Source organism: Bos indicus x Bos taurus, chromosome 11, assembly GCF_003369695.1.
Source record: "Bos indicus x Bos taurus breed Angus x Brahman F1 hybrid chromosome 11, Bos_hybrid_MaternalHap_v2.0, whole genome shotgun sequence".
Lineage (NCBI taxonomy): Eukaryota > Metazoa > Chordata > Mammalia > Artiodactyla > Bovidae > Bos > Bos indicus x Bos taurus.
Genome location: NC_040086.1, coordinates 37,469,543 through 37,486,355, shown reverse-complemented (window position 1 = coordinate 37,486,355; position 16,813 = coordinate 37,469,543). Strand labels below are relative to the sequence as shown.

Here is a 16,813-nt window from a genome sequence, read left to right as displayed (position 1 = left end):
GTTTAGGAATTTCTTTGCTTGGATTTGTGGTGCTTAGACTAATTGATTTTCTGCTGGATCAAAAATAGTTTTTTTGCTAGATCAAAATACATTTTACCAGAGAAATGTTGCCTATTGAACTAGAGAGGAAATGCAGTACTAATGCAGAGGACCTTCTTGGACCTTGTGACTTTCACTTGCATGTTGTATCATTTCTCTTTGAAATTTTAATTTTAGGTCCAACACTAATTGACAGTGCATCACCAGCATTGATCTTATACTATTTATATATCTATTCTTATTACGATAAACTTAGATGTAAGGTGTTAACCAGAACCATAAGCTGCATTACATAAAATGGTACATTTCAGAAGATCTAAAATCCCAGCAAAATGGTAGGGACAATGACATAGCCAGTTGTTAATTTTTCCCCGAAGAGTGCCAAAATGATGTTTCAGTCCTTTTTTAATACAAAGGTTGAATGTAATTCATTGGTGCTTTTGAACACAAGCAAGGCATTCTCATAGGCAAAAAAGCTGTTATGCCCAACCTCTTGAAACAGATCTGTCAGGAACTACCTTTCATCTTTCTCCCATGGTTATTAACCTACTGTCTAGTTTACATCCTGTAGTAAGTAGATAAGAGTACACCAATCCCACACTTTTAACTCTCTCAGGGAGCATACATGATGCAGGGACAATTAACCTGTTCCATATATGTATACCAGATTGGGTGTCAATTCGACACTCTCCAATAAGGTGTAGGTAAAGTAAAGCGCTACTTGCTCAGTCATGTCCAACTCTTTGCGAGCTCATGGACTGTAGCCCGCCAGGCTCCTCTGTCTATGGGATTCTCCAGGCAAGAATACTGGAGTGGGTTGCCATTCCCTTCTCCAAGGAATCTTACTGACCCAGGGATCAAACCCAGGTCTCCTGCAATGCAGGCAGATTCTTTACCCTTTGAGCCACCAAGGAAGCCCCGATAAGGTATAATACTACAGAAATGGAATGGGCTATTTCCCTAAGTAGTGATTATCCCTGTACTGAAAATGATCATGCACATTTGTGTCTGATATGTTCCGTGCCATAGTTCAGTCTTGACCACTGCTTCAGTTCAGTTCAGTCGCTCAGTCGTGTCCGACTCTTTGCGACCCCATGAATCGCAGCACGCCAGGCCTCCCTGTCCATCACCAACTCCCAGAGTTCACTCAGACTCAAGTCCACCGAGTCAGTGATGCTGTCCAGCCATCTCATCCTCTGTCATCCCCTTCTCCTCCTGCCTCCAATCCCTCCCAGCATCAGAGTCTTTTCCAATGAGTCAACTCTTAGCATGAGGTGGCCAAAGTACTGGAGTTTCAGCTTTAGCATCATTCCTTCCAAAGAACACCCAGGGCTGATCTTCTTCAGAATGGACTGGTTGGATCTCCTTGCAGTCCAAGGGACTCTCAAGAGTCTTCTCCAACACCACAGTTCAAAAGCATCAATTCTTTGGCCTTCTTCACAGTCCAACTCTCACATCCATACGTGACCACAGGAAAAACCATAGCCTTGACTAGATGAACCTTTGTTGGCAAAGTTCTCTGCTTTTGAATATGCTATCTAGGTTGGTCATAACTTTCCTTCCAAGGAGTAAGCATCTTTGAATTTCATGGCTGCAGTCACCATCTGCAGTGATTTTGGAGCCCCCCAAAATAAAGTCAGACACTGTTTCCACTGTTTCCCCATGTATTTGCCATGAAGTGATGGGACCGGATGCCATGATCTTCATTTTCTGAATGTTGAGCTTTAAGCCAACTTTTTCACTCTCTTCTTTCACTTTCATCAAGAGGCTTTTTAGTTCCTCTTCACTTTCCGCCATAAGATGGTGTCATCTGCATATCTGAGGTGATTGGTATTTCTCCCGGCAATCTTGATTCCAGCTTGTGTTTCTTCCAGTCCAGCATTTCTCATGATATACTCTGCATAGAAGTTAAATAAGCAGGGTGACAATATACAGCCTTGACGTACTCCTTTTCCTATTTGGAACCAGTCTGTTGTTCCATGTCCAGTTCTAACTGTTGCTTCCTGACCTGCATACAGATTTCTCAAGAGGCAGGTCAGGTGGTCTGGTATTCCCATCTCTTTCAGAATTTTCCACAGTTTATTGTGATCCACACAGTCAAAGGCTTTGGCATAGTCAATAAAGCAGAAATAGATGTTTTTCTGGAACTCTTGCTTTTTTCCATGATCCAGAGGATGTTGGCAATTTGATCTCTGGTTCCTCTGCCTTTTCTAAAACCAGCTTGAACATCAGGAAGTTCACGGTTCACGTATTGCTGAAGCCTGGCTTGGAGAATTTTGAGCATTCCTTTACTAGTGTGTGAGATGAGTGCAATTGTGCGGTAGTTTGAGCATTCTTTGGCATTGCCTTTCTTTGGTGCACAGTAAATACTATATATGTATATATAGTATGTGTCTGTATATGCATATATGTGTGTGTGTGTGAATGAATGAATGAAGCACATAATGGAGGCACAAAATGGCTGATGTTTAAGTTAGCTTTTGCTGTGTAATGAACCATGCCAAAAGGTGGCAGTTTAAAACACTGATTCATTATTTTTCATGATTCTGTGGGTTGGCTGAACAGTCTGAGATGGTTTCATATTTCTGGGACATGAGCTCTTTGACTGGGAGAACTAAGTCTTTCTCTCCAGGTCTCTCAGCATTTCGAGAGAGTGAGAGTGGGAGCTGTAATACCTCTACTGGTTAGGCTTGGGAACTCATTTCCTATGTATTACATTGGACAAAAAAGTCACAAGGCCAGATCCAGAGATGAGGAAATCTACCTGACCTCTTGATGGGTGGTGTTGTTGCAGATTTGTAGCCATTTTTGATCTACCATAGATGGCCAAGTTAAAAAAACCATTTGTATGGAATTTTTGTGATGGGAGGAAGATTGGTCAATCTCCCAGAGTCCTTCCAACTCTGAGACTCCACCAGCCTGAATGGATCTCTTATGTTCTAATAGAGAACAGTTACTAACCCATTGTAATTGTAAACTTTAATCTCCTACATCTGGTAAGATAATTTCAAAGATAATTCATTGAATAATTATTACTATGATCTAGAATTTATAGTCTTCCTTTAGCCATTTCAAATACCTACCAGAATGCTCTTGTTAGTGAGTGGTATTTACAACTAGTTACACTAATAGGCACTAACTCTACTTTGAATTCTGGTGTACTAGCAACATTGCAGCCATGAAATTAAAAGACGCTTACTCCTTGGAAGGAAAGTTATGACCAACCTAGATAGCATATTCAAAAACAGAGACATTACTTTGCCAATAAAGGTCCGTCTAGTCAAGGCTATGGTTTTTCCAGTGGTCATGTATGGATGTGAGAGTCGGACTGTGAAGAAAGCTGAGCGCTGAAGAATTGATGCTTTTGAACTGTGGTGTTGGAGAAGACTCTTGAGAGTCCCTTGGACTGCAAGGAGATCCAACCAGTCCATACTAAAGGAGATCAGCCCTGGGTGTTCTTTGGAAGGAATGATGCTAAAGCTGAAACTCCAGTACTTTGGCCACCTCATGCAAAGAGTTGACTCATTGGAAAAGACTCTGATGCTGGGAGGGATTGGGGGCAGGAGGAGAAGGGGACGACAGAGGATTAGATGGCTGGATGGCATCACTGACTCGATGAACGTGAGTCTGAGTGAACTCTGGGAGTTGGTGATGGAAAGGGAGGCCTGGCGTGCTGCGATTCATGGGGTCGCAGAGTCGGACACGACTGAGCAACTGGACTGAACTGAACTGAACTGAGCAACATTCTCCTTTCCTTGTGCTTTGTTGACCATTCTATGAAAACTGGATAAATTCTTTATTTTTTTAATCCATCAAATACTTAATCTTTTAGAAGTCACTGAGATAATAATATAAAATTCTTATTTTTCTTCTGCATCAGAAGTGAGTGCTTATATCATTGCCTCAGTATTTAACGCTATTAACTCTTAAAGTTGTAGATCTACCACTTTTCTGTAATGATTCTTTTATGACAATTTTAATAAACTAAAGATATTCCTTTGTGATTATTTTAGTAATAATCAGATACACAGATATATGAATACAGAAATATCACATAAATAACTTACAGTTAATTAATGAAAACCCTGTGGAACTTTCCATTAAGGTGTTTCAGAACAATCACAGTAGGAAAAATAGTACTGGAGAGACTGAACTGATGGCTAAATTGTGATTTAATTGAAAACTTCACACCAAAGAATTTTGCCAGTGTATTTTTGTATGTGTATGGACTTAGCTGAAATATCATGTATGTTTTTGACAATTTTTGACAAATATTTGACAAATACTTGAAATATGTTTAGTTATTATTGAGGAATCTGTTTTAAAATTTTTAGTTTGGCATTAAATTTCCTGCCTCCAAATTCTACACTAATATTTCTCTCTTCCTACTCTTCCCAATTCTTCTAAAAACAAACAAACTCCAATCAACTCACAACAATTTTCTAAAAATAAAGCTAAAGTTCATCTCTGTGGGACTATTAAGCTAGGTCTTGAATGTACTGTTGATAACTAACTAATAACCTGATCAGGTAACAATGCCAGAAAATCTAGTTTTACCTTTGCTTTTTTAAAAATTAAACTTTGTTTCCCATTTACAGAAAAGAGAGTTCTTATACACTCTCATGCCTACCTCCCAACCAGCTTCCCCTATAACTAACACCTTGCATTGGTGTGTAGGCTTCTTACAACTGATGAACCAATATTGACTATGTTATTCACTGAAGCCCACAGTTTACATTAGGATTCCCTCTTTGAACAGGTCTGAGTTTTGCCAAATGTATGTCATGTATCCATGACAGTGTCATACACAATAGTTTCACTACCCCAAAAAGCTCCTGTGTTCCCCTCTGTGTCCGTCCTCCCTCCCCCCAATCCTCACTTTTCCTTTTTAATTACCCCAATTGAGGGTAGTATTAGTTGAAGCTAAGAATTTGCTTAAGTAATCCATGATTCTCCATGGAAATCAACGTTTCTTAATCATCAATTTAGACTAGCACTGTCAAACAGAAATAAAATATAAGCCACATATATATTTAAAAATTTCTAGATGCGGTATTAAAAGAACAAGTAAAATTAATACATTACACTTATCCCAATATATCCAAAATATTATCAATTCCAATATAACCACTATAAAAATTGAGACACTTAATTTTTTTGGTACTTTCAAAATATAGTATGCATTTCAATCTTACAGCACATCTCATTTCAAACGACTCATATTTCAAGTGCTCAGTAGCCAGGAGTAGCCAGTGACTAAGGACTTGAATAGTGCAGGCCTAGACTGAGAGCAACTTGAAAGCAAGCTATCCTCCTCTCTCCAGGGCCTCTAGAATAGACAGGAAGGGGATATTTTTGGAAGGTATTCAGTACATCAGAAAGACAAAAAGGACTCTCTAAACCTCTGGATGCTGGTACCTAAAATGTTCTGCAATCACTTTAAACTCTCCAGTTCTGGAAAGAGTCGAATGGGGATTATACTCATTTTGACATATCAAAGAAATGAGTTTGTACGTATCCTGACTCCCAGAAAGCCTGAATCATCCAGAATGTTGACTCATGGGCCTAAGGTGACTGAAATACAATGTGAATCAAATTTGCCTTCCAAGGCATCCTTCTCTTTCCACTTTCCTCTCTCCCCTCCCTCTTTTGGGTGACTCATCTTTCTACCAATTAAGTCCCGCAGCGGGCAGATCCCAAAGCCCTCTTTGAAGAAGTACAGACTTTCATCAAATGGTCTGTTCCAGCCCGTCCCTATATCGTCTAGCCTAGTTGTTTTGCCTACCTCATCCAGGGTCTGCAGTTAAGACTGGGAGTGACTTTAAACCTGTAAAAAATATTATTTTTTCTTTTAAGGTGGTGATGGTAGTACCTCACCACCTTAAGGTGATAAGGTGGTTTGGGAATTTACGTTTGAAAGAAAACAAATTTTTATTTCGAAATCTGAAATTTAACGTTTGCTTCAATCCTTAGGGCCTACTCCACAGTACCGTTATTCAGAACCTTTCTGCGCTCTGGGTTTTTTCCTTTCCTGGGAGGAAAGTTTCCACTCCCAGTCTCCAAGATAACGCCCTTCCGGTGGCGTGCCAGGAACGTCTCCGACCCCTCTGGCGTGGGAGGGAGCCGGTTCGTTTCCTCAGTGCTGTAAACACACAGACTCCAGCTTCTCCGAGGCCAAGACCAAGACCCCAGCTGGACCCGCAACTACCCTAGGCAGTCGGTGGGGTTCCCAGCTCCAAACCCCGCCCATCGAACCCACCCGGGCCGGTAAGAAAGAGGAAGTGCAGTGAGACCCACCCACTTTCGTCTTTTTCCTTTTCTATTGGGCCGACTGGTTGCCCGTCAACTCTATTTCTTCGCCGATTGGCTCTCTCCCTCCCGCGTTAGTGCCTCCTTCTCCCTGGCTGGGAGGGTGTCACGCCAAACTGGGCGGAGCGTCGGCTGGCCTCTCTCCTTCTCTCATCTGGGCGGCGGCGGCGGCAACTGGGGACGGGGCGGGTGGCGCATCACGGGCGCGGAGGCTGGAGGAGCAGTCTCATTGTTCCGGGAGCTGTCGCCACTGCAGGTCCCTCGGCTCGTTGGGCCCTGCCCCTCTCAGTCCTCCCCACCCCCCACAACCGCCCGCGGCTCTGAGAAGCTTCTCCCGCGGAGGCAGCAGCTGCAGCATCACCTCTGACCTGCCAGCCATGGAAGACATGGACCAGTCGCCTCTGGTCTCCTCGTCCTCGGACAGCCCACCTCGGCCTCAGCCCGCATTCAAGTACCAGTTCGTGAAGGAGCCCGAGGACGAAGAGGAAGAGGAGGAGGAGGAGGAAGACGAGGACGAGGACGAAGACCTGGAGGAGCTGGAGGTGCTAGAGAGGAAGCCCGCCGCCGCGCTGTCGGCGGCCCCGGTGGCCGCCGCCGCCACCGCCGCCACCCCGGCTAGCGCGCCCCTGGTGGACTTCGGCAATGATTTCGTGCCCCCGGCGCCCAGGGGGCCCCTGCCGGCCGCGCCCCTCGCCGCTCCGGAGCGGCAGCCGTCTTGGGACCCGAGCCCCGTGTCGTCGTCGGTGCCCGCGCCCTCCCCACCCTCCATTACAGCAGACTCGCCCTCCAAGCTCTTTGAAGACGAGGAGCCTCCGGCCCGGCCTCCCCCTCCTCCACCGGCCGACGTGAGCCCTGAGGCCGAGCCCTCGTGGACCTCGGTTGTCCCAGCCCCCGCCGCGCCCCCCTCCACGCCGGCCGCACCCAAACGCAGGGGCTCCTCGGGCTCAGTGGGTGAGTGCCGCGCCCTCCGCCTCGCCGCCGCCCCTCTTGCCCCTCGCGCCCCTCCCTCTTTTGTGCGCAGCCCCTAAAGCCTGGACCCTGCCCTTCTCTCCATCCGGAGGGGGCTTTGTCTGCAGATCTTTGGGCGAAGGCGCCCCCGCTGGTGGGAGCCGTGGGGAGCAGGGTGGGGCGGCAGAGGAAGCCCGGGCTTACTCTTTATTGTCCGTCTGGGTATCGGGGAGCACGTGCGCCCCGACCGCTCCCGGGTTGTTCTGTCTGCTCTCCATTCCACCGGGTCGGGGAAGTTAGGAACCCATCTCTTGCAGGAACTGGGTCTGTAAGGAGGGAACTAGGGGTGTGAATTCATCGGGCTGCCTTGGTTCCGGGGTGAGGATGGAAGGCCTTGGCGCCCTAATCTTTTGTCTGCCCGACTAGGTTGCTCCTGGGGAAAAGACGCAGTTTCTTGCTGGTCTTTGCCCGCATTCAGCCCTGGTCCCTCTCCTCACCCCTTCCTTGGCTTGAGTGGCCCCATGCTCTTCATCTACCCCGCCCCGGCCCCGCGCTCGTGGGGAGTCGGTCCAGTGGGAAACGTCCACATTGACCTGACTGCAGTGAAGGGAGAGCGCCTCCAGTGGTGTGACGCGTGGAGAATTGGGGAGCGGAGTTTCGGCGAGGTCCTGCCACCGCCCAGTTGACTCGGGTTGTGATGTGGCTATTTACCACCAGCTTAACGGAGCCGGGGAAATGGGACCTGGGCACCGTGTTCCAAGGGGGCGCAGTTCTGCCGGGAGCTCTGCCGCAGAAGGAGGGGAATAGCTGTTAGAATGCACAGGTTTACCCTCTTAATGCATCGTAATTGAATAGTAGAGATAAAAGGAGAAGGCAAAATGGTTGACATTCCCAAAGAAGGGGAAACCTGTGGATTCCCTGGCGGGAAGGGGACAGTTGAAATTGTGGCAGATTTACCATGGGACTTATGAAATGTTTTGAGACAGACGTTTTCATCTGTTGGTTAGAAATACTGTTTCGTAGAAGTAATATATTTTAGGGCTGCAGAGACAGATTTGCATTGTCTGTAAATAGTTTTCAAATCTTTTCATTTACCAGCACCTGATTGTTTGTTATTACTACTTTAGGAAGGATTGTTTTATTATCCTTTTCATTTTGGGAGATTGTTTATTCTGGAAGAGAAAAAAGTTTGTTACAGGTTGAGAATTCATCCTATTAGACACGTTAATTATTAACAAGTAGCTTGTTAGTTTGGGGACAGAAAGCGTCCCACTAGTAGAAGGACCTTTATGTGTAAAAAGGCCAGGATCAAGAATCAGGTAGTGTAACAGCCTGGTGAGAAATTGTCATAGCCTTGTAGGATTTTAGAAACGGTGGTTTTTCCAGAAAAAGATACTCAGTGGGAGATCATGGAAGAATTTTTTTTTTTCTTCAGCTCACTCTTGCACCACAAGGAAGAAAATAAGTCAATAGTGATATTGACATACCCCAGAGCATTACTCAAAACATTAATTACTCCACTACAGATAATTAGAATGTGAGAAGTAACTCAAGTTTTCCTTTTTATGAGTAAAAACACATTTTCGAGAAACTAAAGTGAGGTGGGAAAATATCAAGTAATAAGACATTTACAAGTGATAAATTTAATGATTAAGAAAAGCAAACTGATTTTTCATACTGTATTCCTATGTGGAAAGAAAAGAGTTCTGTTCTTTGAACCTTGGAGAGTCAGGAGGTGACAGCATTCTTTCTGTATTTTGACTTTAGGAATACTAACTTTGGAAGACAAAGGAGAGAGAATATTGCGTCACTTAGCAATTCTATCTTTACATGGCTCCCTAATTCTGTATTGATGTTACCTATCTAGAAATTTTAGTTCCTTTAGGACATAAAGGAACATTGTGATTATGGTCAGATAGTTACCATGTCACTGAGTCTGGCTTTCTTAACAGTTCTTTGCTGCAGCTGGTTATTGATTACGTACAAAGAGGCACTATTCTAGGCTGGGAAGATGGAGCAATCAGCAAGACAGATGTGTTCCCCATGAGAGGAGTGCAGATAATAAACACCTGATTAAGGAACTGAGACTAGTGTTAAGTGTTATGAGCAGCATAGGACGGATGATGATGTGGAAAATTATTGAGATGTGTGGGAACCTTTTTAGATAGGGTGGCGCAGAGAAAGCCCTTTCTGAGGAGGTAAGATTTAAGCTGCAGATATAAAAAAATTTCCAAGAAGCTCCTGGGAGGCAAAAGCCTTGATGCAGTAATGTATGTTTGAGAAGCTAGTAAGAAGACTAATGAGAAAGCTAAGGAGAGAGTGGTGGGTGTTAAGGTGAGGGTGGGTGGTAGACTACACTTAGGTCATTTGAGGTCTCTAATAGGCCATGGTAAAAAATTTCGCTTTTTGAAACATTGTTCAGTTTAGAAATGTGCTCCTTAATTATATTGGGGTTTTGGAGCAGAAATAACAGTTTTGAAGATTGAGAGAAACTAAAAGCATGGATGTGAGTAAAGACAAAGAGGTGAGAAATGTGCAGAGCATAGTTAGAAACCTAGATCAGTCTGACTGGAGGACGGTTTATGTTATTGCATATGGTAGATCCCTGACACTTGTGTATTGCATATTGTTGTTTAACCTCTTCTTGAGTAAGTGCTGATTTCCCTTATTTGAGAAATTGTAATTTTGCTGTTTGCTGTTGTATCAGTACTTGGAGCATCCCCATGCTGAATGACTGAAGTCTTTCCCCTGCTGACTGTTTTTCATGGGGAAACATTGGCTTCAGGTTAAAATGGTGGTTGTTTAACCTAGGCTTTGAGAACATGCAAGGGAAACTGGATAGAAATTTGAGTTGAGAGATGCAAACCATTCATTAAGGATGGCGTTGAGCTGATCTCTGGACATGTTTTTTAAGCCAGTAAAATGTGCAGTAGATCTGGATTCTGAAGGGTGTCGAATGCCAAGTTAAGGATTTAGGGTTTTATTATCCTGCTTTTATTCATGTTCTGCCATCCACAGTTGCCCTTGCACTTGGCAATTTAAATTATGAGGCAAAAAGTGTTTTCATTGTTGTTTCCAAAATATGATGTTATTTCCTTATTTATCGTCCTTTTCCTGAATTACTGCTTTCAGCATTGGGAAGCCATCAAGAATTATTGAACTGAGGCATGGAATAATGAAAGCAGTGTTAGAAAAGTGAATTGGTGGCAATTTTCAAGATAGGTTGGAAAGAAAAAATGGAAACTATTTAGAAATCTTTCACAGTAGTTCTGAGAGAGGTGAGTAGAGCCTGAACTAGTTCATTTAGTGGAAATGGAATATAGGGAGGAATATAAAACTTTAGGAAGGATGAGTTTTTTGGCTCTGAGTCTCTGTTTTTATAGTTAGGTTAAGAAGAAGTTTTATGAAAGAGAACTGCCATGGATACAAATAATATAATGTTGGTGGTTTTTAAATTTGAGACTATCAGAAGTTTTTGAAATGGAAATTTGTATAGAATTGGATATTGCTCATAAGTATAGTATAATATTGCTCATTATATGGCTTAAGGATTGAAAGTTATTAGTCATTTTTACAGTCATTTATTATTATATCAGTATTGAAGCACATGATAGAAGTGTTAAAAGATTCTGAGTGATATATAGTTTATATAGTTTAAATATTAGTCTTTAACATAAAGTTCAAGTAAACAGTGATGTGACATTCCCAGGAAGTAGTTGTCACCAAAGAAAGAGATGTTATGTCAAAATCCATTTCCCATCCTCCCTTCTTCATTTTTATCTAGAAAATGTTAACAAGGAATGAAACTGATGGGTGTAGAGGTTCTGAATAATTCTTTTGTTAACCATTTCTAATGTTCTGACGAGGAATAAAAGTTGGGAACAGGTGCTGTGCTTGTTGTTGTTTAGTTGCTAAGTCATGTCCGACTTATGGATAAAGTGAATTACTTTTCAGATTGGTTCCTAGGAAGCTCAGTGTCAAATTTATAGTTCTTTTTAGTAACCAACAAGCTTCCTCAAATCCTTTTTAAAATGAAGTGATGAAGTTATATTGAATCTTTAATAAATATCTAATTATGTGAAATAACATTTAGAAACATGCTATCTTAACACTCTCTTTCTGTAAACCTGGAGGATTACTATGTTATCTATGTGTGCTTGCTTCCCAGGTGGTGCTAGTGGTAAAGGACCACTTGCTATTGCAGGAGACATGAGAGACTCAGGTTTGATCCCTGGGTTGGAAAGATCCCTTGGAGGAGGGCATGACAACCCACTCCAGTATTCTTACCTGAAGAATCCCATGGACAGAGGAGCCTGGCAGGCTACAATAGGGTGGCAAAGAGTCCGACATGACTCGTGACTTAGCACACACACACCTATTGTCTAATAATTAGCTCTGTATCATGTGTAGTTATTTCATAATATACTTAAAAACAGAGTATTTGAAACACTGCTGTTGCAAAGCCCCAATTTAAATGGCACATTTTAAAGGTCCTTTGCTAGCCCAGGATAAAAGTACCAACCAAATGGATGATATTTCTTGATTTTTTTCCCTGGGACCTCGAAGTAGAAGCAAATGTTGGTAGACAAACTGTTCTTATAGTGTATTCTTTGAGAATTTTTATTCCTGTTTCTAAATATAGACCCTAGAAGATTGCTCTGGGGGTGACAGCCCCAGGGATGGGAACTGTAAGAGCAGAACCATAATTCATCACCAGTGTTTAAGTGGGTGAGTGTGACCTTTGTGGCTAGCTAGTGTAGGCCATAGGCATGCACTGTGGGAGGACCCAGCTCTACTGATGCTAGAGTTTTCTCAGACTGAAGGCCTCATCATTCTTTCAGCTCTAAAGGAGGAATTGATAATTTCACATTTAAACTAATGATTTTTTTTGTTTCTTGGAATGGTGATTTTTAATTTTTAAATCACTTTACTCATGCATTCCCATAACATTCTGCTCTTACCTCACCATACCATATATATGGGAATGGTATGTTCACTCATTTCTGTTCCCCAGATTATATGCTCCTTGAGGAAAGGGACTGTATTTCCTTTTTACCTTGAGGGAAAGGACCACATGCACTATCTCTCCATTGCTGAGCGCAATCCTTTAGATGTGGCATAGGCAGTCAGGTATTTGTTGAACTAATATTATAGATGAATCCTGATCTGTATTTTGTGTGACTTTAGAAGTACTGAAATATTTTCTCTCAAAAGTCCCAAGTCTTGGTACTTTCCTGGTTGTCCAGTGGTTAAGACTGTGCTGCTACTGCGGGGGCACATGTTCAGTCCCTGATCAGGGACGTTCCTCATTGTGGTTTGGCCAGAAAGGAAAAAAAAAATCCCAAGTCCTATGAATTAAAGCATTGATCTATTTAAAAATGCAAGGTATATGGATGTACTTTTTTATTTAACCAGTCTCTTATTGATAGTTAATTAGGTTATTTTTCAGCTTTTTCTGTTACAAGTAACATTGTGGTGAACACCTTTATATATACTTCTTTGCAAATACATGCTGTTATGTGTTGTAGAATAAATTCACATAAGTGGAATTACTGATTCAAAGGGTAAAGCATTGAAAATGTTGGTGGATAATGCCAAACAGTAGTACAGTAGGTGTTACTCCTACTCCTGTAGTAGGAGCTGTAGCTGCTAAAGATTGGATTATCTTTTCAGCAGTCTCTGAATCCTTATGTGGCTGTCTAAAAATTACTTCTTTAATGTCTTGTTCTTATTACGATAGATGAAGAAGGCTTATAAAGTTTTCTTCAAACAGATTTGGCAGGAGGCTGGTCATACTGGTGGTCTCTTGGGAGTTCAAGATTAAGGAAAGTTAGCATGTTGCTGCTACTGCTGCTGCTAAGTCGCTTCAGTCATGTCTGACTCTGTTCTACCCCATAGACGGCCTCCCACCAGGCTCTGCTGTCCCCGGGATTCTCCAGGCAAGAACACTGGAGTAGGTTGCCATTTCCTTCTCCAATGAAGTTAGCATGCTGCTAAGTCGCTTCAGTCGTGTCCGATTCTGTGCGACCCCATAGACGGCAGCCCACCAGGCTCCCCCGTCCCTGGGATTCTCCAGGCAAGAACACTGGAGTGGGTTGCCATTTTCTTCTCCAGTGCGTGAAAGTGAAAGTGAAGTCGCTCAGTCGTTTCTGACTCTGTGCGACCCCATAGACAGCAGCCCACCAGGCTCCTCCGTCCACAGGATTTTCTAGGCAAGAGTACTGGAGTGGGTTGCCATTGCTTTCTCCAATGAAGTTAGCATACTCCTTTTTAAAACCAGGTGTAGGGCTGAGTATGGAGACTTGAAGATGAGTAGAGACTGTAGTTATGAGAGGTACATGTGGCAGGTAAGGAAAGAATACAAGCCCCTTCCTGTGAAGTATTTTCTGCTGTCTTAAAAGCAGAGGACTCCTGTGGTTTTACTGTAGGAACAATCATATATTTACAAACCTGTCAGCTGCTTTTGTGAAAAGAGAAAAAAAAAAACTCATTTTATTCCCCTCCTGAACTTTATAGATTGACTTATAAACTTCACTAATTGAAAGGCACCATTATTAAATTTATTTATCTTAGTATACTGACAGCCCTAGGTGAAGCTGACCTAAAGCATGAACAATTTTTTAAAATCTGCTGGAGTCTTTGGTCTCAGAGGGAATTTACTTGTTTAAAATTCTGTTCATCTTTGTTCTAAGGGAGTTTATTAAATACACCTAAACCTATCATGTAAGTCCCTTTCACAGTCTTTAGAACTTCTCAGTCTCAACTAATTAACATCATTATTAAATTGAGAGTTTTATTCTACGAAGTTCTGAATTCAATTTGCTGATACTTTGCTAACAATTTTGCATGCCTTGTGTAAGGAATATTTTTCTCTATTTTTTTAAAAATAGCTTTGTTTCTTTTTTTTCATTGTGTGTGGGTTTTTTTTTGACTGACTAGTTGATTCGGCTGAGCTGGGTCTTTGTTGCAGCATGCAGGATCTTTAGTTGCAGCCTGTGGAATCTGATTCCCTGACCAGGGATCAAACCCATGCCCCTGGGGGTTCATTGGGAGCTTGTAGTCTTAGCCACTGGACCACCAGGGAAGTCCTTATTTTTCGGTATTTTATATTTTCTTGTAATAATTCTGTCTGGTTTTGGTATTAGTGCATAAATCTATGAAACATTTTGGGAAGTGCTTCCTCTTAATATACTGAAAAAGTTTGTGTAAGCATCCTTCAGTGTTGATAGAATTTATTAGTGTTGGGGCTTCCTAGGTGGATAAGTGGGTAAAGAATCCACTTGCAGTGCAAGAAATCCCTGGGCTGGGAAGATCCCCAGGAGGAGGAAATGGCAACCCACTCTAGTATTCTTGTCTGGAGAATCCCACAAAGAGAAGCCTGGCAGGCTAAAGTCCGTAGGGTGGCAAGAATCACAGCTGAAGTGACTGAGAACACGCACACAGTGAAGCTGTCTGGCCTTGGAGTTCTCTGTGTGGAGGTTTCAAATTATAGGTATACTATTCTAATGTGATATAGGGCTATTCAGATTTTCTGTTTCAGCTTGTGTCAGTTTTGGAAATGTATGCTTTGCAAGGAACTTCATTATTTCATCTTTATGAGGGAACATCAAGGAATTTGTCCACTCAACCTAAGTTGTCTAATTTATTGGCATAGACTTGTTTGTGTAACCTCATACCTTTTTAGAAGTTATAGAGCTAGTCCCTCTTTTATTTCCAATATGTGTTTTCCTCTCTTTTTCTTAATCATTTTAGGGATTATCACTTCTATTAATCTTTTCAACAAACCAACTTTTGGTTTCATTGACTTTTCTCTTGAGTTTGCAGGTTTCCTGTATCATTGGTTTCTGATGTTATTTTATTTATTTTCTATTGTTTATTTGGATTTACTTGCTGTTTTCCTAGTTTCCTCTGGTGGAAGCTTTAAACTTTAACCCTTTTTTTAAGAGCATTTAGAGCTATAAACTTCTCTCTAAGCATTACTTTAGCTGTATTCTGCAGATTTCCATTATCATTTGATTTAAATTACTGTTTAATTTTTCCTGTGATAATTCTTTGATCCATCAGCTATTTAGAATTGTGTGTTTAATTTCTAGACATTTGAGGGGTTTTCCAGAATTTTTCTGTTTTATTGATTTCAGCTTAATTCATGTGGTCAGAGAACCTGTACTGCATGATTTCAGTCCTTTTAAATGTATTGAGATTTACTTTGTAGACCAGGAAATGGTTTATCTTGGTGTATGTTCCATGCATACTTGAGCAGAATGTATATTCTGTTATTGGTTGTAGTGCACTATAATGAAGTCAGTTTATTGGGGTGTTGTCTAAACCATCAGTATCCTTGTGTAGAATGTGTGTATGTGCATGTGTGTCTAGTCTATCAGTTAACTGAGAGTTGAGTGTTAACATGTTTAAATAATGTTTGTAGATTTGTCCTTGTCTCCTTTTAGTTTTTGCTTCATGATTTTCCATTACACCTTTCCTGTGTAACCTTTAGTGTTGTTATATATCTATTTAGCATATGTCTTATTGCTCTTTTATCATTATCAAATGCTCCTGTTTACCTCTGGTAATCTGAAAGTAATACTTTTTTTGTTTGAATCTATTTCGCTTGACATTAATATCGCCATTCTAGATTTTGTAGGATAAGTACTTGGATCGTATATCCTTTCACAGCCTTTTACTTTTAACCTTTCTGTGTTTTTATATTTAAAGTGTGTGTCCTGTAAGTGACATTTAGTAGGGTTTTCATCTAGTCTGAAAATCTCTGCCTTTTAATTGGAGCAGTTTACTATATTCAGTGTAATTATTAGTATAGCTCATTTAAGTCTCTTTTCTCTTAGTTCCATCTGCTTTTTTTTTTTTTGTACTTCTGTATATTCCTTCCATCTTTTGTGCTTTTATTGTCATTGTCATTTTAACTCTCTCTATATTGTAGTTATTTAAGTTTTAAAAATCAGTTATTCTTGAAAGAAATGAGAATACTTTATATTTACTCATATATTTACCTTTTCTTTAAGGAAATTAGAAAGTGGGACTATTTTGTATCTACTCATATATTTACCATTTCTGCCCTTCTTCATTCCTTTATGAAGATTCGGTTTCTATATGGTATCTTTTTTCCTTCTTTCTGAAGACCTTCATTTTACATTCCTTGTTGTTCTGGTTCCTTGGTGATGAAATCTTTCATTTTTTGTTTTCATCTTTTATCTCTATTATCTTAAGTCATCTTTATTTTTGAAGGATTTTTTTTGAAGAATACAGTTAATTTTATTGTTTGTAATGGTCTATAAAATCACAGAAGGTACTGAATTAGCAGATACTGACTGAATCATTGTTGCTTGGGGAAATACAGGGTTAGGTTCCTGTGAACCTCATGGCGTTTTTGTTAATGATAAGTATATAACTTTATTTTAGGCGTGTTTCTATTTAAAGAAACACATTATTTAATATATATTGTAGACTCATTAACATTGAACTCATGGCCAAGAGTACTATAACTCATGTCTGAATGAACCTT

The 16,813-nt window shown here is 41.2% G+C and overlaps 1 protein-coding gene across 2 annotated transcripts in view; it reads left to right on the top strand.

Annotated features, from left to right (window-relative positions):
• Positions 1-6,487: 6,487 nt before the first annotated feature.
• The window catches only part of RTN4 (reticulon 4), a 74,603-nt gene continuing 64,277 nt past the window's right edge, over positions 6,488-16,813 (top strand). The window contains exon 1 of one of the 2 annotated variants that reach the window (XM_027555305.1): positions 6,488-7,299. In XM_027555305.1, coding sequence (XP_027411106.1) covers positions 6,726-7,299 — 574 coding nt within the window. In that variant the 5' untranslated portion in view covers positions 6,488-6,725. The remainder of the gene's footprint in view (positions 7,300-16,813) is intronic. The other variant, XM_027555306.1, reaches the window with a different exon arrangement.